The sequence below is a fragment of the Zeus faber genome, assembly GCF_960531495.2.
Source record: "Zeus faber genome assembly, chromosome: 9".
In the NCBI taxonomy this organism is placed as follows: Eukaryota; Metazoa; Chordata; class Actinopteri; order Zeiformes; family Zeidae; genus Zeus; species Zeus faber.
This window is the reverse complement of record NC_137197.1, coordinates 20,347,335-20,373,128: the sequence shown is the minus strand read 5'-3', so window position 1 is coordinate 20,373,128 and position 25,794 is coordinate 20,347,335. Positions and strand designations below refer to the sequence as shown.

Here is a 25,794-nt window from a genome sequence, read left to right as displayed (position 1 = left end):
TGGAGGAGACAAAAACAAGACTTTCCGTGTCTTCAACTGGTATTGCTTCAACCTCGTATACCACAATGACGAAAAAACAAAAACATCTCCGGAAGCGCGAGGAGAAACAAATTAATTCCTCTCAAGGAAAATGAAGTCATTTCCCCGACAGAAATCAACAGAAATGCATTCAGTGGACTCCACCTCAAGAATCAACGACGTATGATCTGCTACGAAAAACGTTCATCTGACAACACAGCTCAGAGCCTGTTCACTCGTTATTACAGCAGAATGCAGAAGGTTTTAATAACGTTCCGATAGATTAATAGGAGGATGATTCTTCAAAAGTGGAGTGCATGAGCGACGGCAAAGAGAAATGAAAAGTGAAGAAGCCGCGGTGGAGGCCGTACTCACTCGGGCTCAGTGAGGGGCGTGGTCTCGTTGGGTTCCGTCGGCCCTGCGGCGTTGTGATTGGCTGTGCACTCGTCCTCCGTCCTCACCTCCACTATGGCCTCTTTCGATTCGTCCTTTCTGTGGCGAGACGGCATGTGCCATGGAATAAAGGCTGACAGGTTAGTTTGGACAGTGACTGTATAAATGAGATCAGCGTCTCTAAAGGAGCGCTGTCACACTCTCCACACTGGCCTTTTACACAGTGAGTAAACAACCCTATGTATTTATCTTCCAACGGGCCGAGCGCTAACTACAAAACTACCGTACCGTACCTTTAACTACAAAACTACCATACTGTACCTTTAACGACAAAACTTCCAAACTAACTAGTAACTACCTAACTACGAAACAATCTAACTTCCAAACTACTTAACTATCAAACAACCTAACTACGAAAACAATCTAAGTACCTAACTACAAAACAATCTGACTACCCAGCTACCAAACTATCAAACAACCTAACAACCCAACTACGAAACAGTCTCACAACCTAACAACCCAACTACGAAACAGTCTCACTACCTAACAACCCAACTATGAAACAATCTAATTACCTAAAACCTAACTACAAAACAATCTAACTACCCAATTACCTAACTACAAAACAATCTAACTACCCAATTACCTAACTACAAAACAATCTAACTACCTAATTACCTAACTACAAAACAATCTAACTACCCAATTACCTAACTACAAAACAATCTAACTACCCAATTACCTAACTACAAAACAATCTAACTACCTAATTACCTAACTACAAAACAATCTAACTACCTAATTACCTAACTACAAAACAATCTAACTACCCAATTACCTAACTACAAAACAATCTAACTACCCAATTACCTAACTACAAAACAATCTAACTACCTAATTACCTAACTACAAAACAATCTAACTACCTAATTACCTAACTACAAAACAATCTAACTACCCAATTACCTAACTACAAAACAATCTAACTACCCAATTACCTAACTACAAAACAATCTAACTACCTAATTACCTAACTACAAAACAATCTAACTACCTAATTACCTAACTACGAAACAATCTAACTACCTAATTACCTAACTACAAAACAATCTAACTACCTAATTACCTAACTACAAAACAATCTAACTACCTAATTACCTAACTACGAAACAATCTAACTACCTAATTACCTAACTACAAAACAATCTAACTACCTAATTACCTAACTACAAAACAATCTAACTACCTAATTACCTAACTACGAAACAATCTAACTACCGAACAACCTAACTATGAAAACAATCTAAGTACCTAACTACAAAACAATCGAACTACCTAACTACGAAACAAGCTCACTACCTGACAACCCAACTACGAAACAATCAAACTACCTAAAAACCTAACTACAAAACAATCAAACTACCTAAAAACCTAACTACAAAACAATCAAACTACCTAAAAACCTAACTACAAAACAATCAAACTACCTAAAAACCTAACTACAAAACAATCTAACTACCTAACAACCTAACTATGAAACAATCTAACTACCTAATTACCTAACTACAAAACAACCTAACTACCTAATTACCTAACTACAAAACAATCTAACTACGAAACAATCAAACGACCTAAAAACCTAACTACAAAACAACCTATCTACCTAATTACCTAACTACAAAACAATCTAACTATGAAACAATCGAACTACCTAACTACAAAACATAATCTATCTATCTATCTATCTAAAGCTGTTTCTGTTGAATCAGGACTCTAGTTCTCCAGAGCTTCTACCATAACTCCAGCACATGTCCATTTAACGCTTTGCTACTCACATGAAGGCGGCCTTGCCCTCCTCCATGTTGCCGCCCTTGGACCAGGTGCCGGAGCTGCCACAGAGGCACATGATGAGGCCGCACTTGTTGACGAAGAAACAGGTGATGTCCACGGCCAGGAGGAGCAGGACGAAGGCCACCACCAGGATCCCGGCGATGATGCCCATGGGGATGGCCGTCTCGTCGCTCAGATCTGCTGCGGGAGTCAAGGCGGAGCCGCAGTGAGGGGTCCAATCACCAGAAGGCGGGGGAAATTTTGACGACCACTAATGAAAGTTGACCACTAATGGTTTCACAACTCACCTTTTTCAACACTGACTTAATGTTTTACACTGGAGACCTCAGCGCTGTATGAGATTTATTTCACTATTTCACCATCTCACATCTTATTTCAGATGAAACGTGAGAGGTGTTCCCGATCGGACACCAACTCATGTTTTAATGTAAAGAAATAAGGACTTGAAATATACGAAACCCCATTTATTTTATGTTAGAATCAAAAACAAGCAAAAAAACATTCCTGAAAAGTAGTGCTACTGTATGTTGCCAAAATTCTAGCGATATGAGCCGTTCCGTGGATAAAAAGTCTGTCGGGCTGTTCCAAGTATTCCCGCGGGGGATTTTCTGCTCTTTGATGTCCATTTTGAGATCACATCTGAAGACCGTCCGACTCAGAAGGTTAAACAGTTCAGGACGCCCACGGAATACAATTCAATTCTTTTCACACCGATATTCATCACGTAGTTAAACACAGTTAAGAAACAAGACAAACCACATTATATCTCCTGAACTTGAACTTATAATCAATGCATAAAAAAAACAGGAGTTTGAGTTTAGAATGGTATTAAATACAGTAGATGGATCTGGAGAATGAAGAGAAGCCGCAACCCAACGCATCCCAGCAGCCACCACGCTACTGTAGCCCTGGAACAATCCCCCCCTCTTAGTCGAGATAAGGTGCTGCTGCTCTTTACATACAGTACATGTTGTTTTTGTGAGTGAAAACAGTGATACAGCCAGATAGATGTGTGTAAACTGAAGTGTCCGTCACTCAGTGTTCACCCTCTAACTGATAAAAACAAAATAAATGAAAAACACATTGTTACAAACACTCTAGTGTTTATTATTTAAAATTGTGTAAATATATATATATATATATATATATATATATATATATATATATATATATATATATATATATATATATATATATATATATATATAAATTTATTTATTTGATACGTTTCTTCCTTTTCCACTGACTTCCATTCTATATATCTATCTATCTATAAAATTGTATTTTTTTTCTAGTGATTCCAAACATACTGTATTCCTACATATACATTCCTAGACATATTTATATATATTTTTTTATTTTGTTGTACTTCTTATCCCTTTCTTGACTTGCACTGTTTTATTTGCTGGTGTCACACATTACCTTCTCTAATCTTAATAGTCGTAACTTCTTGTACTGATGACTTGACCAGGACGCAGGATGATTCCATTGCCCTTGATTTGGTTTAAGAAACATTGTCCTTTTCTGCAGCCTCAGTTCTGCAGTGTGTGTGTGTGTGTGTGTGTGTGTGTGTGTGTGTGTGTGTGTGTGGATTAGACTACGTCTGCTTTTAACTTGTGAGACGGTCCCTCCTGGTGAACTAGGAAAGCAGAGCGACTGTGATGAGCGACAGGGTGAGCGACAGGATGAGCGACAGCAACGTGCACGTGACGGATGAGCAGTCCTGCGTGGCTGCACGCACCACAACACCACAGCAGAATGCAACATGGGGTGGAGTCCAGGACCAGGACCAGGACCAGGACCAAGACCAGGACCAGGCAAGAGGAGAGCAGGAACATTTGCATGAAGAAGGATGAAGAAGAAAGAAGAAGAAGAAGAAGAAGAAGAAGAAGAAGAAGAAGAAGAAGAAGAAGAAGATAACGGAAAAAAAGAGAAGGAGGGGAAAATGGAGGGAGGGGGATTAAAAAAAGGAGGGGAAGACAAAAGGGTGGGGAAAACCAAGAACAGAGGAAGAGAAACGTGAAAATATGTCCAGTTTGAAAAACAAAAAGGTGAAAATGATCAAGGTGTTTTTTTTCCAGACTTCAGAGAAAACTGTGACAAGAGGAAATGAAATCATATATGAAAAAGGTAAAGGTAAGTGATGACGTGCAGCCAGCCGGTCCCCCGACACGGTGATCGGGACTTGTATTGTCTTAATTGATTGTCTCTCTTTTTTTTTTTTTTTTTTTGCAGGTAACGACCGTCTGGCTGCACATTATCCCGCTTATTACACGGCTACTGACTAAATGAATTAACACAGTAACAAAGAATATTGATTTTCAATTTTATAATAACTAGTATCGTAGTTTGAGAGCTTCCGCTAAGAGAAATAGTCCTCAACAACAGAGTTAACAAATTGGACATTTAGGTTAATAGTGAGGCATGCTGAATGGGACATTGGGGATTTTGTTATTGTTGTCCACATTCATTCAAGTCTTCTGCTGTAGTTTCTATGGAGCGTCAGGAGATGGCACCGGCAGTTAGTGTTAGCATTAGCATGAAAGCGGAGTGATATGAATAATATGGAACCAGCCAGACTAGTGGTTGCTTCATGACGACGGTCAACACTAACAGATCGGCGGTTGTTATTCAGGAATAACGGACTGCTGATTGCCGCTGCTGACCAATCAGAATCGAGTATTCCCCAGAGCCGTGTAATAAATATGCTTAAGACTTGGAAAATAGTGGAAAGAGGAAGGATAAAAAAATAAATAAAAAATGTCAAAAGCAATGGCACGGCAGGAAGGAGGATTACTTCACCACTGTCTAGACTGTAGACGGTGAATTTGAAAAGGGGTGAAAAGAAATGAGTCAGAAAAGGAGGAAAGGTGAAGGGGGAGGGATGAAGCTCTGCTGTAATGTTTCCGCCAAAGCAATCTCTCTTTTCCTCTCTAGCGTTTATAGCGGTAACTTCCAGTCGAAAAACCTCTAATTACAGCAACAACCTCAAGCCATGGGTTAATTAGTTGCTATTAATTCAATGCGAGCGCCAGGCAGGCAGTTTCCAAGCATGGATCAAAAGCAGGGTCAGTCAGTGCCATTAAACACTAAACGACAACAAGAGAAGAAGTGGTGGCGGTGGAGGAGTGGGGGAGGAGAAGAACAGTTCTGTCCATTATGGAAGGAGCCTGTCCTAGTTTGGAAGGAGCTCAAATCCAAACTTGTTCTGCGAGAGAGGGCTGTTGAGGACAACTCGGAACAGAGCAAATTCAGCCGGAAAATCACGGCTGACACTGGGCCGTGCAGGAAATATAAACGATTTATTTAGTTGTCGTCTGTAATCGCAGCCATGGAGCTGGACTCAGACTTCCTGCTTGGAGTTGGTTGTTCTCCTGCATTATGGGTTTAGTGTGAGGGGGGGGACTACCTGGGATGGCAGAAGGTTCGATGCTACTAACTAATTAACAAGCTAACTAACTACCAAACCAAGTACCAAACTAACTGTGGTGTGGGGATGGTCGGGTTTGATCAGCCACACCTGACCTGGAGCCAGGTGACTGGGATCAGAGTGGCTGCATACCTGTTGCTCGTTGGTTGGTCTAACTAGCAGCAGGTAAAACCCGCACCCCCACACTCACTCAGGAGAGGAGCCCTGTCATAACACGACACAAACTAATTACCAAACTAACTACCAAACTAGCAAACTAAGTATCAAACTTCGCAAACCATCTAACTGACTTTGACTTTAGGGGGTTGTACCTGGGATGGGGGAGGGCTATGTGGTACTAACTAACTAACTAACTAACTTTGCCTTAAGAGGGGGCTGTACCTGGGATGGCGGAGGGCTCAGCCATGGTCCTGGTGCTGAATGTCCCAGGCTGGGACTTGCCCTTCTGGTTCTCCGCCACCACAAACACCTCGTAGTCCGTGTCCCACTCCAGCCCACTCAGGACCACGTAGTCGCTGCCACTCGGCAGCCGGATCTCCTGCTTCCACTCAGATATGTGCTTCTGTGCGGAGAGACAAACCATGGATTTAGGATTAAACACAATGGGAACTTCTAAAAGGCTTAATGAGGTGAAAACACCTTTAACATTGATCAAAATACCCAGTTGTTGGGCTGCATGGGTACTACCATTGATGAAAAGAAACCTATAACTCTAATTAATATTTTTATCAAATAATTGAGGCTGAAAATTCTTTTTTTTTTTCTAAATAGATTTATTTAGGCTGTAAAATGATTTATTTTAATGAATTCATTTAAGCTTTAACATGAGTTTTTTTTTTAATGAATTAATTAAGGCCGACAATATATTTTAAATTAATTAATTTAGGCTGAAAAATGGATGTTAATGCGGCTTAATGAGCCCATAATATTGCACAAAAAACATTTCCAAATGCTTATGTCAGAAAGTGGATCATATGATTGAGATAACCCGAAGTAGTCAGAGATTTGGAATATTATTATTGATGTATGAATTAAGCCACATTTTGTTATATTTTTTCCTCATTGTGGCAATTGACTTTATTTTTGCGTCTTTAAGATTCATTTCAATTCATTTAGATTTGTATTCCTTCATTTTTTTTTTGGTAATCTTAATGTGGCTAAATTATTTTAGGTCATTTAGGGTACATTTAGGGTACTTAATGTACCGCTAAAAAATCTAGACTTATTTTCTGTATTTCCAGATGTCTCCAAAATGTTCACCATATTGACACCTCACGACGCTCAAAATCTGATTGAACTTTCGCTCATTAAACCTTGTTAAAGACCACACATTTTGACAGATCTTCTCCCCACTGATATTACACGTGCGGCCCCACAACTGGTTAAAAAAAACAAAAAAAAATAAATAAATCAATGATGTTAAAGACATTTCACAATATCCCTTCTAGTAGGTCCCAACAGAATAACGAATTGAATTTGAATTTTTTATTTTATTTTTTGTAATTTATTAACTTTAGAATCATTTTAGCGTGGTACTCACTGGCTTGTAGCGGACCAGGTAGTGGAAAATGGGCGAGCCGCCGTCATCCTGCTTGACCCAGGTGACTTTGATGGAGTTTCCTTCGGGCTGAAGTGCCCCCTCCAGCTTGGGAGGACTGGGCTTCCCTGCAAGGAGAGCGGGGGGGTGGAGGGGATGGAGGGGCTTGTTAGAGGCTTATTAGTAAACCCAGAATAGAGGTAAAGAACCAGGAGGGTTTTGGCGGTTCGGTCTGTGCACACAAGATTACAGAAAATGAGGGGGGAAAAAAAAAAAAAAAAAAAAAAAGTTGGGAAGAAAGTGAGAGAAAAAGTTTTGCATTTGGAAGTAGATTCATCCCTTTGTTGTTTCCCCTTGGGGATTCTTCCTCCCTTTCATCTGCAGCGTGGAGACGAAAACCTCTCAAGACGGTTTGATTTTGAAATCATGCGGCGGGCAAAGTATTGATAGCGTTAAAGAAAAAAAAACATTATGCGATGGCATAAAGTTGATCACTGGTCAAAAAAAACAAACAAAAAAAGACATCATTAAAACTAGGGCTGCACGATAAATCGCTTCAGCATCGTCATCACGATGTGCGTGCATGCGCAACAGTCACAACGCAGGACGTACGGAGTCAACTAAGGTAAATGCGTCACGCTGCAACTTTTTTGCTGCTTGATACAAAAGCAAAACGTACACGTTTCACATTTTCCACGACTAATCTAAAAGAGAAGTCCGTCTCTCGGGTATAACATCATTTACTCCGATTCAAGGGTTCTTTTCCAAATTTCCAAAGAACCGTGGATTCGATGAGGCACGTGCGGTTCCAGTCTGTTTATCAGTTCCTACCTTTTGCATATTTCAGTCACGACCCCGACTCGCCTGCTTTATGTTGTTGCGGCAAATGCTGTAATACTGTAATCCATCCGATTAGTAATGTCCTGAAGCGCCACGTTCCCCCATGTTCGTTTACATCGCTCCCACGTGCAGGTAGCGTAAAGCGCGGTGGCATAAAATAGTGCCGTAAAGCAGTTCTGACGCTGATTTGCAACATAGCGATAGAAACGGTATCGGGTTGCGCACGCACTTCTGTTTACATCCTGGACCACATGGCTGACCTCAGCAAACGCTCAAAAGTTTGGCTAAAGCTTCACTACATATTAATTATTATCTTTTTTTTTTTTTTAACCACTTGTTTTTGGTTGATCATTCCTTTTGAGAAAGAGTAATACTCTAATAAAATAAACTTCCCTGTCACAGTTGACAGTTTACTGATTATAGCCTGAATGTGCCAAGAATTAAGATAATTATTTTTATTTTCTGTGCAGATGCACTCCCCTACAAAATCACGCCAGTCATTATAGAATGATTAATTCTTTCCAAATAGCGCTATTCAAGTAATAAAGTGAACATTTTTTTTTTTTTTAAATCGCAATATATATATTGCAGAAAAATACTGCAATGTCAGTTTTTTTCCAATATCGTGCAGCCCGGCTCAAAACCATTGGCTAGAAGTTGTTGAAGTCATTAGCAGTCGTTAGCAAATTTTTTAAAATTTCACATCAAATAAGCAGCTTTGTTATGAAATTAATGGCTTGGTCCTGCAAGATCACTTCAATCCAAATGATCTTAATCAACGGGTTGTCAGTGTAGAACTCATAATAGTGATGAATCCCATCCAATCCCATTGTGGCAATCTTGGATGGTCTTTACGATTTTTGATTCACTTTGAATTTACAACAATTACAAAAGTAATTAACTGACCATTAACACGTCTCCCTATTAATTATACATATTTTTTTCATCATTTAGATTTTCGTTCATTTATCAACATTAAGTGCCAGGTTACAATTAAACAAACTTACAATATAATTGTATGTGAAGTCAGATAAAGTACCACAAACAACCAGAGGGGGCGCATGAATCCTTCCATACACATCTAGGCGTTTACAACCTGTTAAAACTGTCACAATAAAAAACCTGTGGCAATTAAATAAAAATAAAAATTAATAACTGCAGTGAATTGCTACACCCATGTTAGTTGTTTAGGTCTGTGGATGGCACAGAATGGGGACCAGGCTTGTAATCACTGATTTAGGTCATCTTGCGATGACGTGATTTAGTTATGAATGAAAATTTACATTTACACCTGAACCAGATCATAAAAAAGGAATAAACCATTGTTCAAATGAAGTTTTAGCTTTCACTAGTTAGCACGTACTTTACATCTTACATTACCCCCTGAACATTTCGGTGATGATAGCTCACATTACTCGTTTTTTATTTTTTGTCTCTATTTTTGGGGTTCTGGAAAATTGGAACAATATGGTGAGAAATGTGCCTTAAAATTATTTCCTGGGCCTGCTGACCATGATGGTAACATGTCTATTTCCTAAATTCGTAAATAGGGCAAAATTAAGTAACTTCTTACCATATCGTAAAAAATTTCCACACCATGAAAATAATTAAAAAATATATGAAAAAATGTGAGTAAAATAGTCAGGGATAATTTAAAATGTATGTGCTGAAAAGAAAAAAAGGCTAAAATTCAATTTGCTTTAGTATGGTCCTTTAAGTTAAACAAGGTACATTTTCTCAGATACTAGTTTTAGCGCCTCCTGAGCCTTTCTCCTGCTTTTTAAGCCTTTTCGATTTTTAGTTTGAAGGAAGACTCTGGCGGTGAAGAACACCCGGTTACCTTCTGCAGGGCGGAGGAGACGTCACCAGCATGCAAGACGAAAAAACATGACGTCACACCAAATGAACGGAGAGGAAAGAAAGTGGAAGAGGTGAAATGAGATACAACGAGATGACAAAACATGGTCAGAAAACACATGAAAGCATAAACACAGAAACACGGTGAGACAGGAGAAAAACACATGGATCACGCGAGGTCTCAGCCTCGTGGATGGAACAGCTCAGACTGGCTTCTTCTGTAAAGGGTTAGTACGTAGATTGGGCTTTACTAGGGAGGACAACACGTCGAAAAATGTGCTTTCCCAAACTATATCAAAATGGTTGAAACAGAGAGAATTATAATCAGTTTCCACTGTATTTCAACATTTACTTTGATAGACAAATCAATGGTTCTGTTAAACAACAGGGAAGATTCGGTCACCTTGAATGATAGAAGCACTGGCAAGTTTAGTACTGGCAAGCTACCACCTAGAAAAACCTTATTCTAAACTACCCAAGTCATATAAACTACCCATAGAATCTTAACTACCCACATCATCTCAAATACCCATATTATCTAAAATACCCACATAATGTAAACTTACCCACATTATCTAAACTACACACATTACAGTGGGAAATTAGAGAGGGCAGCTGGACCATGCCAGGAACCAGGTAGATCCACGGCTGGTCTGTGGCTGATCCAGGAGGAGCAGGCGTTCAAAGCTGAAAGCAACTTGAGTATACGGGATAATCTTGCATTTGTTTCATGAAAAATATACATGTTGTGGAACGGAACATAGTGTGAGGGCTGCACAATTAATCTCATATTAATCGAGATATCGATATTGGCCTCCACAATTAATTCAATTAAAATTTGTACTTGTTTTGCGCCTGATTGCAATTATCCATATGGAAAAGTCAATTAACCGTGCGTCAGCGGGAGCTCGCTATGCAGCTGCAGGCTCCGTGGAGCGCACACACACACACACACACACACACACACACACAGGCTTCGTTTTTTTTTTCCTTTTGTTCAATTTGGAAAAATTAAATACATATAAAACAATAAAAACAAACTGTTTTTATTTTTTCCATTTGTAGAAATAGGAGAGGAGCGTGCGCAGCGGAGCGGAGATGTGTATTGGTGTCTCCATTTACGCATTGATACCCCGGACACACCACAAATGCAAGCGCACAGATGCTTATTGCTCGCAGAGATTTGAGCAGATCTGAACACACCAGACGCGCATTCAATGAACAACAGAAAACAAAATGGTTGTTTGTGCATCATCTTGGTGTCATGGTGTGCAAAGTGCTGAGCAAAAGTGTAACATAAACAATATAAATACATTTACATAATAGGCAAATTTTTTTACAATAATGATAACAATATTTACAACAATCACATGGTGAAAATCCACATGCGTTATTATAATTATCATATTATTATTATAATAATTATTATTTCCTCAGGTGCTTTTGAGGTGGGTGGAATCAAAATGAATACTACACTATATATAAAGTTATGCTCTTGGACAGATTTTCGTTCATTTATCAACATTAAGTGCCAGGTTACAATTAAACAAACTTACAATATAATTGTATGTGAAGTCAGGTGAAGTACCACAAACAACCAGAGGGGGCGCATGAATCCTTCCATACACATCTAGGCGTTTACAACCTGTTAAAACTGTCACAATAAAAAACCTGTGGCAATTAAATAAGAATAAATATTAATAACTGCAGTGAATTGTTACACCCATGTTAGTTGTTTAGGTCTGTGGATGGCACAGAATGGGGACCAGGCTTGTAATCACTGATTTAGGTTCTTTTGCGATGACGTAATTTAGTTATGAATAATTTTTTTTACCACGTGTGGTGTTCTTAACATTTATTTGTCGCAGAATTAGTAGCTACTTTGATTCTGTAGTACCTTAAATCGATAAAGTTATATCAGTATAAGAACAGAAGTAAGCATAGTCTATTATTTGAACCAGTATATATAATATATACACACACATATATGTATATATAAATACACACACACACACACACACACACACACACACACACACACACACACACACACACACACACACACACACACACACACACACACACACACACACACACACACACACACACACACACACACATACACACACAGTCAAAAGTGGTTATAATGTGTTATATTACATATATACAAACCAATATTATATATACAAACCAAGTGTGCCAGCTGTGCACACTTGGTTTGAACCGCAGCATTCGTTAATATGGGAGTAAGGGGGGGGGGCTTCATCCCCAAAATGAATGTATAGATGAAAATGATAAATTGTCGTGAGCACAATAATGAGCAAAATAATCGTCATTATCAGTTTAGCCATAATCATACAGCCCTATTTACAGTATGTTTAAGAGAATCAACATATAAATCTCAGATTTTAAATTAACATTATTCGTTTACAAAGATGCAAGGGGAAGGGTTTATCTTATCTTTATTCCCTCTGTTTATTTAGTATGAAGCCTCCAATTATATTCTGATCTGCTCCCATTTGCCCTGTTAATTTTTTTTGACTGCATTATGCTGTTAATAGCCTACAAACTCAAGCCTTCCCAGATCCCTTTTCAATTAAAACAAGACAAGACACTGGATGCAACAGCCGGACGGATTAAAGGAAGTCAAAGCAAAGTGGATCAGAATGAAAGAATCCAGGTTTCTTTTGCTATACAATATTGATGCCAAGTATTGATACTTGATCAATTTTAGATTTTACAATAGAAAATTTAGATCATAATTTTATTGATTAGTTTCCACAATCGTTTCAACTTTTCATCTTAAGGCGTTTATCTGCCCCACCGACACCTCTCGGTCCAAGCAGGAGCCCAGCAGGGCTTAGCCCACCTGCCTGAACCCTGCTCCTCCACCTGAGCAAAGAACCCTTTGCTGCAGATCTATTCATCCATCAATCACATCGTATTTGAGTGATAAGTTCAGAGTGGCTCCAATAAGTACAATTAATGTTTATTTCAAAATATATATAGGTATATATATTAAAAAAAAAAAATAATATGTATTATATTTTTATTTATATGACAAAAAAAAAAGTTGTTGAACTCTGAAAAGGGATCTCTGCTCAGGGTTCAAATATTTCAGGTCCACCGAAATATATCTCTGAAATGTAAGTATGCTTTTGTGAAGTCAGCACCAGCTCATGGTGACACATCGCAGTTGAATGAATGCTTGTGTTTACAGTGGAAATTAAAGATGCCCGTCAGGACACATCAGAAGGGGAGGGGACTCCCAGCTGACTGGGAGCCGCCTGGTAATTGCCTGGGAACTGACTGGGAACCGGCTGCCATGCGACTGTCAGCCGACCGGCCTCCGGTTGGGAACAGCCTTCTACAGTGGCTCCCACTCTATGTAAACTACACATAGTATCTAAACTACCCACATTATCTAAACTACCCACAACATCTATACTGCCTACATTATCTAAACTACCTACAGTATCTATACTACCCACATTTTCTGTACTAGACATATTTTCTATACTACACACATTATGTAAACTACCCACATTATGTAAACTATACACATTACGTAAACCACACACATTATGTAAACTACCCACACTATCTAAACAAGCCACATTATCTAAACTGCCTTCATTATCTAAACCATCTACATTATCTAAACTGCCCAAATAATCTAAACTACTAACATAATCTCAACTACTCACATTATCTAAACTACTCACATTATCTAAACTACTCACATTGTCTAAATACCCACATTATTTAAACTACCCACAGACAACAAATCTGTGTCGAAGAAATTAAACATCCCATCAGCGAAGATGAGAGGAAAGGTAATAATGGCAGCTGTGTTTCGACAGTAAATTTGGATTTCTGCAGAAATATCGACCTTCTGTTACATAACACAGACGAACCAAAAAATAAAATAACATCCAAATAAGGACTTTAAAATTCACCACATTCCTCTTTACTCGACATGTGACGGAGAAACTTCTCCAGGTTTTTACTGTGTTCGTATTTTAACCTGACGCTGGCGAGAATAATGAAAGAGACTGAACTTTATCTAATTTAAATCACGTCTAATTCTTTTTTTAGGAAATCATGCATGTCTAAAACACATATTATGTCTTAACTGCCTGAGCAGAGACTCATTTTCATTTGTTACACTTCAAAGTAAAATAATAATTTTCCAGACAATGTTTTTCTACCATAAATAACCTTTTCACAAAAAAACAAACAAAATCTTTGGGTATATATTTTACATTTAGACAGAACCGTTTTCTTCCTCTATTTCTGCCCTGACAGATGGATAAACTGATGTAGTCTCTACATTATAATCGCAATATGCTATCACAGAGATATTTTTACTTGGAAAACCTTCTAAATAACTCAAACCAAGAAAAAGGAAATTAGGAGAAAAATAAAAATAAATGATGAGTCTTCTACATTCCGAAAAGCATTTGCACAAAGGTAAAGCTAGGATTTGTACTACAACACTCACGTGCATATGAAAAGCCTGATAGGTAAAAAGGAAAAATGGCGCAAAAATAAATAAAAATGAAAATTAGACAAAATGAACTGATGAATGTGGGAAAACATTCAGGTAAACACATGTAAAGATCATGGATTTCGAGTCAGTACGTGCACAATCCAAGGGTGCGACTTTAGACATAGCCACCAGAGGGCGCTATGAACCAGGACTTGAGAGGATGAATGGCGGGACGGACAAATGAGAATTAAGGGAGAGTGATGGTTTTTAGTTTGGGCATTTATAGTTTTCAAGCACATTAATAAAAGTGAAATTAATAAATAATAAATCATACATAAACGCTAATAATTCATAATAAATAAAATAATACGTAAATGCTCAAAAGCATCTTTACGTATAACTATTGGGTGTGGTTTCTCATTTTTTTCACTGATTTGTACTTATTTATTCATACTGTCATACTTCATACTGATTATATTTATTTAAAACATTACATATTTATTTGTATACATTTTTATTATAATTACTTTTATTTCCACTATTATCATTACTTTTATTATTATTATTACTACTTCATTATTTATTCATGTCTATTTATTGATTGATTTTTACCTTTTGTATTATTCTCTCACAGCATTTTACTCCACATGACAACATCCCCATTGTTTTTCTTTTATATTGTTTAAGTTGCTGTTACATACCCCAGAGGCTCATGTTCCGAAATATAGATGAATATGGATTGTTTATTTTTTCCTCTCTCTAGACGTTTATCTCTCATTGTGGTAGTTGTTTACTCCCAGTGTTTATTGATACTGAGCTGTTTACAATCTGATGTTGCCATACACCATTTATTTTCTACAGTTTTCACATTTATTCCGACGACTATGGTCCAGTGATTCTGTCCTGTCTGTATCGATAAAGTCTGTCTGCTTCTAAAAAGGGTGTGTAATGAAACCAAACAGAGAGAACAGAACATGAACAGTGCTGGAAATCATTTATTTAATTTGAAATTTGCAGACTGCTTTCAGTTGTTATTTTATTTTGCTTTGTTATTTTTATTTATGGGTTCCTTAACAATAATAACAAACTAAATAATAACACTTCCTAGAAGATCTCTGGAAGTGGAAACATTTTTTTTTTGTTTGACCTCATTCAAGAAGTCAATATCCAAATTATCTTCAGCTATACAGTCGTCCTTTGTTTCAGATTTTAACGTCTAAAGTAGAATTAGTTGGAAACTCTCAAGGGAATCAGTTCTCAATTTGTTTGTGGTTTTTTTTTATGTGTCAAACGCCTTCCTGGAAGTGCAAAGAATCAAAATTGCTTTTTTTTTTTTAATCAAATGTGACCATTCATGACGGCAATATGCAAGGTATCTTCAACTACAGCAGTTCTTTGTTTAAGATCGTGTCTTAAACAAAGATCTACTCTACTGTTGGTGTTTGAACACCGACAGTAGAAAATTAACATGCGTAGTATTCCACACGCCACATATAATTGGACAGAATTAATAAGTCCGTTCTGCACCGACACCAATAACAATTAGTTTGAAAATGTGGAGGGAATCGGTAAAAAAAGTATAGTCCATCCTCATATCTCTGACAACTAAGGAAATTAAAAAACAAGTCGACTTGAAAATATGTAAAATATATTAAACAGCATTTTCCGGAGCAGCCTGATATTTGAGATGTCACCCGGGTCTCAAACAGCACTTTGGGAGCGCGGACCACTTGTCTTCTTTTCAGCCGGGAAATGGCTTTTCACACACTTCTACAAATCGATTTCTAGTGTCATCCACACGTAGACATCAGAGGGACGTAGAAGGGTAAAGCCGGCTTCACACTGAAACCGTAATCGCATCTGACAGTCGGATCCTCCCCCCTAGTGGCTCACAAACAAAACCTGTCAGGGGAAAATGGGCAATCTGATTTCTTCCCAAACAAAAGATGCAGAGCAGTTTGATCAGCTGGACATTTACCATGCTCCATGAATGAGAGTTTAAAACTCCCTCGATACAGTGTTTGCAAAGCGCGAAAAAAACATCAAAAATACACACAATTCACTTATATAAAAAGAGATAAATCGATAGTGAACACGGCCACATTCGTTTTATTAGCCATTATTTTATATACATGACTTATTTACTTCAAAAGCCCGGTTCCAATAAAAAAAGCTGACAGACGTGACTTCCGCTCTCAAGTCTATCGATCTGTTAAAGTCACGCCGAGTGTAACTCACGGACGGGCTCGGTCTTGAAGATCAGAGCGGGGCTGCTTTCTCCCTCTCCCTTGCCATTAACGGCCGACATCTTGATTTCGTAGTTTGTCTCCGGCTTCAGGCCGACGATGGTCACCTCAGTCAGAGAACCTGGAGAGGAACACCACGACGGGAGGAACAATCCAGATTAAACCGACTCTCCAGGCCTGAACCTGAACTGTCCAGAAGTGTCAGAAACTGTTCAAAACTGTCCAAACGTGTCCTCTTGATCAACATTGACACTAACATCTGATTGGCCGGTTTCTCATCTGGTATTTTAGCAAATGAATGGATTTTTACATTTGGATTTAGGATTCTTTTTGAAGTGGTGGTAAAACCGATAAATTTAGAATTTTGTTCTTTTTTATTGTATTCATGTGAAATGCACTAAAAAACATAGAAATAGAATTATTACTATTATTTACTATTATTACTTATAAAAGGGATTAACATATATGTCATGTAATATGTAAAGAACATAACTGCTTCTGCTAGAAACTCATACTACTATTACTACTAATAATAATAATATATTTCTTTGTCACTTATGATTGACGGTTATGACCCATCTCTTTTCTGGTATAAGAGATGGTTCTCAACGTGGGGTCCGGGGACCCTAAGGGGGTTTTACAAGATGTTCCTGGGGGTCCCCAGCAAAACTTCACCCTTATTGAATTAATAACACAAGAGCAATACTGAGTGTTTTAATCATAGTTTCACTGTTGTCTCCCTAACTATAGTCTTAACAGGTATGGAAGTTGGACTATAGCAGATTAAAAAATTAATACATTCTCCGAATCGGGTCCCAGAGACTAAAATCTTATCGAATGGAGACCATGGCCCTCATGTGTATCACAGTGGGGGTCCTTGACATGGAGAAGGTAGAGGGTTCCTCACCGTCCTCGACGTCGTAGACATTCTGCTGCCAGCTGCCCAGGCCCTGCATCCTCCACTCGGCCCTGTATCTGAGGATGGGAACCCCTCCGGTGGCCTCGGGCTCCTGGTACTGGACCCGCGCCGTGCTGGAGAAGGGCTCCACGCCCTCGATGGAGGGAGCCGACGGAACGTCTGGTGGAGGGAAGAGAGGAACACGGGGTCAGGATGTTTGTGGTCATTTGTACTGCGTTTATAAATAAATATTATAAATATATATATACACAGCTTAGAATAAAAAAATGTATACATGTTTGTTTTTTCAGCAACGTTAATTGTTTTACTTTTATTTTATTTTTTCAAACATTTGAAATTTTCTAAAACTAAGAAAATATAATTAATTTATGATTGTATTTATTATAGAAGATCATATCATATATTCCACAATGTTAAAAATGTTATATTTTATTTTATTATGTGTGTGTGTGTGTGTGTGTATATATATATATATATATATATATATAAATATATATATATATGGTATATATAGAGGCATCCTGGGAATTGTTGTTTTCTGGGAGCAACCCACTGCCAGTTCTACGATATAATTCAGCTTCTGCCGTCTTTTTCTCGTAATCGATAACAACACAGAGACGATGTTTTCAGGGAGAAGTGAAATTTCTTGCTTCTGGTGTTTATTTGTTGTTGTTGCGTTAAAACATTGCTTAAGGAAGTGACGTCAGCTCTTCTTCTTCGTGCCCCCTGTTGCGTCAGCGCAACCTATTTTTCCACACAAAGAAGACCCGGTGTTGTCTGCGTTAATTTACAACCTTATTTTATTAAAACGGTTTCACTTTCTACTTATGACCCTGATCTGATGTTTACATTAACAGGAACTGTAGGATCGCAGTTTGCGCTGTTTTATGAGTTTAACAAGCTGGTGAGTGATTTTTTTCCCCTGTGAAAATATGCTTGCGAAATGCAAGCATATTTGCCCATTCCCATGTTGATAAGAAAAAAAAATTCCCCTTTAAGCTACATTTTGAACAGATAAAAGGTTTTGCGATTATTTTGCAATTTATCGCGATTAAATAATTTAATCGGTTGACAGCCCTTTTATATGATTATTACCAATACATGTATATAGATAGATTTTTACATTGATAATTTACAGAACAGTGTACAGGACATTTTACATTACAATTTCTTTCAAATGACCTCACTGCTCAACTACAAAGTAATGTATACTTCACCAGCGTTCTGCTTAAAGAATATGAGTGAGTGCTACGGCCACTTTTTATGTACTTATTTAAATTTGATCCATTGCCTATGCACCAGCTAGCTAAAATGGATTCGTTCCAGAGCCTCCAACACTGAAAGGAACGCATCAATCTCTAACGCTCTAATTTGTCATATGTATAAATTATGTACAATTTGTGCACTATGGTGGCTTCTCTGGAGCTGAATACTAAATGCTGAATTCAGGGAGAAAAAAAAGCCCGTAAAATGCTGCAAGAGTCAGTTCTGCTGCTTCAACTTTGATGATAACAGAAGATAAATCGCTATTAACAGATAAATGCACAAGTCAGTCTGGATTGCTGATCTCTGGAGATTCGACAAATGCAAAAACACTTCATGCAGCAAGAAGTAATGTTAAATAAAACCCAAGTTTTTAATAATAACAAACTGGGAACAGAGTTCAAACTGTCGGCAAGAGGTCTCAGACGCTACTAAGATAGGGCTGTCACGATCATGAAATATCAGTTCCCAATTAATTGTTAAACAATTAATTGCAATGAACAATTGAACTGTCTTTTTTGTCCATTTTATGCAATTATTATTGTGTAAGATTGGAATAGTGCAATGATACATGTAAAATTGGATTTCCGTCTCTTAGTAGTAAAACGCAACAGAGCAGATATGATAATGTCAATACAAAAAGCCCAATACTTAAATATGCCAAGAAATAACTGAACATCAGAGCAACTTATAGTCTAAATAAATAATGTATTATTGACAAAACACATTCTTGCCCTTCCTTGCCTTAAAATAGTTTGCACCTGTTCTGAAATAATGATTTTTAAATGATAATCTTAAATGATAAACAGCCTGTGGTCGGAGACAATCATGAGATAATAACAGATGAGATATAAAACAAATCTCGATCAGAGCGGTTTGCCTCAACAAGGATTAAGACTGATGCGGCTTGAACCCATCAATAAAAGGGCAGGTAGTGATTGAGCAGAACAGATCAATGGCCGTCTATCTAAAAGCAGGATCGGAGGATTATAAAGTGAAGGTATAATTACTGACCTGCCTGGATGAGGAGAAACTCCTTGGACTCGGTGCCGATCTGGTTGGAGGCGCTGCAGTTATAGCTCCCAAATTCATTCTCCGACTCGGGCGTCACCTGGGGAAGGATGAGAAGAGGCAGATGGCGAAAGGAAAACCCAAAAACAGAAGCTCTCAAAGAGAAGGAACAGAAGGTACCAGAAGGTCCAGGAGGAGGTAGCGAGAGGCCGAGAAGGTACCAGAAGGACCAGAAGGAACCAGAAGGTACCAGGAGGTACCAGGAGGACAGGAAGGAACCAGGAGGTACCAAGAGGCCGAGAAGGTACCAGAAGGACCAGGAGGACCAGAAGGTACCAGGAGGTCCAGGAGGTACCAAGAGGCCGAGAAGGTACCAGAAGGACCAGGAGGACCAGAAGGAACCAGAAGGTACCAGGAGGTACCAGGAGGACAGGAAGGAACCAGGAGGTACCAAGAGGCCGAGAAGGTACCAGAAGGACCAGGAGGTCCAGAAGCACCAGGAGGACCAGAAGGTACCAGGAGGTACCTGAAGGTCCTTCTGTGTATGGCTGGCTTTCCGCTTGTATTTGTCCATTAGAAGAGTCTATTTTTATTTGTGCTTTGCTCTGCACTTTTCTGTTTCCGTTCAATTATTTATCAGGATTATCCCACAATGTAGATAAAGGAAAACCCTTTGCCTCGCATCTCTCCTCATGAAATGTTGATGGAGCGAGGAAGCCCCCAATTTATTTCTACGTGTTTGGGTACCAGAAAGAGAAAGCATTTAAATGTGAGTGTGTCTGCACGGTTTCCAAAGGTAGAAAGTAACTACATACAACTGCTCTTGTTACAGTACTCGAGTACATTTTCACCTGTAATGGAGTACTTGGAGAACATTATTGTGTAGAAATAAAACTCAGTACTTGAGTGATTTTGTATCGGTGTATTGTGCTCCGATATTTTCCCTTTTGATAAGAGTCACAAAGTTATTTAAACATAAATCTGTATAGACTAAAAAAAATAAACTTGAAAGAAATAGACTTGAAGAACATTTCTTCTTCGCCAGAATTCCCAGAGCCAATCAAAGCAAAACACGATATCTACACACACAGCATATACATTGAAATCGGCACTTTTATGCTACAAAACATGAGAATGGCTCATTAGTTCATTGTGTTTCTCTATGTTATTTGCAAATAGGTTACAGTTAATGGGATTCCGTTTCCCCAAGTACACAGGCTGGCAAAACAGCTCAGTAAGTAATTACTTGAGAAGTAGTAAACTACTTACAGCATACACGCTCTTACTCGAGTCATATCCCTCATCACTACTAATACTTGTCCTGCCTTATCTCGGCGGTAGCAGAACTCTAACTGCATGGAGACGCGAGCATGTGTGATGTTAACATTAAACATTAACGCTGCACCTCCAGGAAGCTGGACGAGGGGCTTTTGAAGATCTTGAGGTTGGAGGTGTTGGCGTTGGGCAGCGGCTGTCCGTCCCTCAGCCACAGGATGGACACGTCGCTGGGGTGAGCCTGGACCTCGCAGCTGATGTTCACGGCGTTGCCCTCCCACGTGTACACCGCCGCCGAGCCCTGGATCTTCGGGGCGTCTGGGAGAGAGGAAGTACATGTTATTTCACCTCGGGTTGGAGAGAGCCGCCGGAATGAAGAGCAGTGTCTTCCCCCCCCTTTCTCTGCCACGGCATGCTTTTTACATTGAAATATTCTCACAGTACACCACTGCCATATTAAAAATGTCCCAAACTGAACCGTGCTTATTATTATGGTCTACCAATAATGAGTGATGCAAGACACGCAAACGATTAGTTCCAAGCGAACAAATCTTTCAAATGATTCCGGATTCTGGGGTCACTCCGGCGAAAGAGTGGGGAAATGAGTGAATGTTCAAATCACAAACTGAGAGTAGTTACTGAGGACTAATTCAACGTCAAAGGCAAAGAGAGGTCTAGGTATTTCTCATAATTCCTATCATATGGGACTGATTTCCACCAAAATAAATCATTTTGACAGAATTAAATGATTTCTGTGTGAATCCCATTCGCAACTCAAACCGACCCTTCTGACTCTCTCCCGTTCAGGAAGTCCTCCCTTGCTCGTGTGTTGGACCGGATGAACCGAACGAAACCAAGAGTCAGAATAATGAACAACTCCTTACCCTTTACCGAGTGACTTGTCAAGAATGGAATCCGAAAAAAAAAGAGTCAAACCTTTCATCACTATCACCAGCCGTTAACGGTCACTCGAAACTTGAGCTTGGTGATCACAGAGCTGCTATTCTGGCTGGAACTCATTTATTAGATTAATTAGTGTATCCTTGCAATTTTGATCTTGCAACTCAATAGCTCGTTTCTATTATTTGCGTACTTTTAAGTGAAATTTGGAACATTTAGACTGTGGCACAGCGGTTGAGAAACACAGCTTGGAGGGAGGGACGGAGGGTGGGGGGTCTCACAGAGGACTTCCAGGTGGGCCAGCTGGGCGTCCTCTCCGATGGCGTTGCGCGCCGTGCACAGGTACTGCCCGGCGTCCGTGTACTTGACGAACTTCAGGGTCAGGGACGACACGCGGGCGTCGCTCCGCACCACCACGTTCCCATCCACGCTCTGAACGAAAGCAGAGGAGAGAAAAAAAAACAAAAACAAAAACCCCCCCCCCCGATAATTGAATTTGTTCTCAAAGGACGCCAATCACCCTTAAAGCTTCTAGACGTAGTGCAGAGAAGATCAAAGCTTGGCAGAATCCGGTACAAAAAAGGAAGAATATCTCATTACGTTGACGACGGCAAAAGACTTGAGACTTGTCTTGGCAAGAAGAAAGTGAATCATTAAAAAAAATAAATAAAAAAGTTTAACTCCCCGCAAAGCCGGCGTCTAAATGAGTGAGACACATATTCAATCAACACATGCTGCAGCGCGAGGGGTCCGAGGAGGAGATGGAGAAACCAACAGGGTTCACAGCAGGGGAGCGCTCATCAATTATGGAGGAAGAGAAGAAGGAGGAGGAGGAGGAGGAGGAAGAACCATCGCAGGTTCTCTCCAGCTTCACACTCAGGTTCTTCGACATCGCTGAGTCTTAACTTCGCTCCACATACAACAGAAAACCACTGTAAGCAAGTTAATTAAGCGGGCACGCTCCAGTGAGCCTAATGGAGTTAGTTTTGTAGGCTACCGCGCCCTGGTCATTGTATTATTGTAAACCATGATGTAATAACATTGTAGACATTGTAGTAATAATCCATAATTACTCATCGGTTGTTATACATGCCTGTATTATTGAAACATACTGCATGCATTTATTCATCCTGTACAGTATATCCATCTATATTTATATTTTATACTCATAGCTGCTATACTGACACACCAGATAATGCTTTGTAATTTAACTTATCCTGTGCATAGAATCATATTTTGCATATCTGTTTTTTTTGGGGCGGCTGGGCGGGGGGCATTTTTTTCTATTGGCAATTTTCTACTTTGGTGTTCATTTCGATTTTATTTGTACAACTGGCTATTTTTGTTTTTTATTTAGATATATATTTTTGTATATTTCCTTTTCAGACTATACTTGTACTTCTAAAACTACAGATTATGAATTGTGCATGTCAAACTTTCAAGACTGAGATGTTCATCGAAAGAGAGAAAGAATTCACAGAAACCAAGGAGTGTGACATGATATGATATGATATCATATAAAATATTATAATGACGGCTTCCTAACCCAGTGGTACCTGGTGTAGTTGTTAATTAGGAATTGCAGGGTCAAACACCCTGTGTTGTTTGTGGACATGTGACACCGCAGAACCCGGCTCTGTGCCGCCGTTTTAAATCCTTAATGAGACCCAAACGACTGTGTTGAAACGGAACACTCTCTCACAGGAACTACTGCCGTTTGTTTTGCAGGTGCAAAACGTTTCCACATCACAATTTCGACTTTGACATATACTCGCAAACCATTCATATAATCTGTAAATGCCGTTGCTTCCTAATAATTATTGAAAAATCATGATTGAAAAATTATTCGCTGAGGGATGATCGTGATCCTTCAAGGTCTAAAATGGTGACCAAAAGTTGAAATGGTGTATAATATTGACCTTTTTTTTTAAATTAAATTTTTGCTTACATTTTTCCTTTTGGCTTGTTTGCTTTTTATGGTTAATAATAATAATAATAATAATAATAATAATAATAATAATAATTATTATTATTATTATTATTATTATTATAAATAATACTAATAATAATGACTCCTATTATTATTACAAAATTATTATGATTATAAGAATAATAATAATAACAAATTATAATAAATAATAATGCAAGCTAATTAGTACCTAGATAATGCTACAATGTTCATTATTTTTTCAAAAGCCAAATTTTTGATCAAAACCTTCTTTGGTTCATGTTTCAATCAAAAATATGGAAGTTGCAATTTGAAATTAGAAGTTACGTCCCAAATCAATCTGAATAGTGCAATTCAATCTATAGTGGGGACTTGTCTGGAGCCTAATTCTATCCAACAAAGAGCCTTTTTTTCCTTGTAAAAGTGGCTCTGACCCCCGAAGTGCCTCTCCTGGGTGATCCGCGTGGCTTTGATCCAAGCGGCTGACAAACCCACGGCTCGGCTCCTTCAGCACATATTAGATTAGGGCCCAGTCTGGGCGGCCATGTAAGAGAAATCCTCATTAGTTTTACATTCAAACCGGATAGACAAAGCGTGTCTGGGGCATCAATTATGCACGGCGGGTCGCAGGATCTGGGAAACACTTACATAACACAAAGTGCCTTTCTATTCTCACCCTGGTGCACGTGGCTTCCCCTCCCAACCCCCCAACCTCCTGGATCTCTGACCAGCATCTGCACAGCGACCCCCCAGGCCAAGTCGGTCACTTAGCATCTAGCGCCGGAGACGCTTCATCTTTTTTCACGAGCTATGTCTACGGTGTGACGACGAAAGACTACTTATTATAAATTCTCATGACGCTATGAACACCACGGTCACTGCTCATCCGCAAGCTGATATAAGGGGATTCATTAAAGTTTCATAAATATGGTTTCAGTAAGAAGGCCGAATGGATGAATAATGAAACAGTGTATTTGTGGCTATTTGATACAACCACGAAGCGATGTTAGTCCTCCTTAATTTGTGCTTTATTTTCTTCAACATTAAAAAACCGGAATGGAAACCACCGTACACGAGGTTGTTTGACACCTGGGAGCAAAACAGATGAGATACTGGAAGAAAGTAAGCTCGGTGAAAAAGGAAAATTCTCCATGGCAAGCCAGTCCAATAAATCAAACCAAACTGCGAGCGAGACCCTCCATCAGTTTGTTTCGCCTTTAGCAATGGAGGAGACGTGCGGCGGGAATAGCAGAGCATAAAATTGAGGGAACATTGAGCACGTGTCTCTCCAAACGTCCACCGGCCCGGCATACAAACCCCACGCACGTTCCGTTTCCACGCTGCCTGCCAATCAACCATTAAACTGACTTCTCACACTACTGCGGGGCAAACGCATACAGAATTTCCCTGTCGCATATATACATGCATACAATTGCATTTTACAAAAATACATTTTCCACTCCTGGGCATAATTGCACTATAATGGAATATATGGCAGAAAAACACATTATCCAGTCTGAGGACAGCTTGGAATTCAGACATGCTACTGAAGTTCCACATTGCTACCTGGAGTTCACAATCACTAGTATTTATGTACTTTTAACACTGCATAGACAGAAAGGTACCGTATTTCCTCAAATAGTGACCGGGGCCTTTATTTATCTCAACCGCAGAGGGTACCAGGCCTGGAAGCAGGCTTAGAGGCGGGCTTTTATATAAAAAAAACAAAAAAACAAAAGTCTCTCTTTGAATTTTAAATGAAACTTCCGTCTGGGTGCCATGCTCCTAAAAATAAATACAGCTCAAATAAAAAC

General features: G+C 39.0%; 1 protein-coding gene across 1 annotated transcript in view; it reads right to left on the bottom strand.

The window, feature by feature from the left end:
* Positions 1-25,794, bottom strand: part of ncam1b (neural cell adhesion molecule 1b) — a gene marked incomplete at its 3' end in the record, with an annotated part of 106,346 nt that overhangs the window by 1,524 nt on the left and 79,028 nt on the right. Inside the window, exons 11-19 of the mRNA XM_080006688.1 lie at positions 22,314-22,464; positions 21,263-21,450; positions 19,861-19,957; positions 17,572-17,742; positions 16,657-16,785; positions 7,233-7,357; positions 6,074-6,254; positions 2,247-2,439; positions 394-510 (exon numbers count right to left, since the gene is read on the bottom strand). Coding sequence (XP_079862814.1) covers positions 394-510; positions 2,247-2,439; positions 6,074-6,254; positions 7,233-7,357; positions 16,657-16,785; positions 17,572-17,742; positions 19,861-19,957; positions 21,263-21,450; positions 22,314-22,464 — 1,352 coding nt within the window. The remainder of the gene's footprint in view (positions 1-393; positions 511-2,246; positions 2,440-6,073; positions 6,255-7,232; positions 7,358-16,656; positions 16,786-17,571; positions 17,743-19,860; positions 19,958-21,262; positions 21,451-22,313; positions 22,465-25,794) is intronic.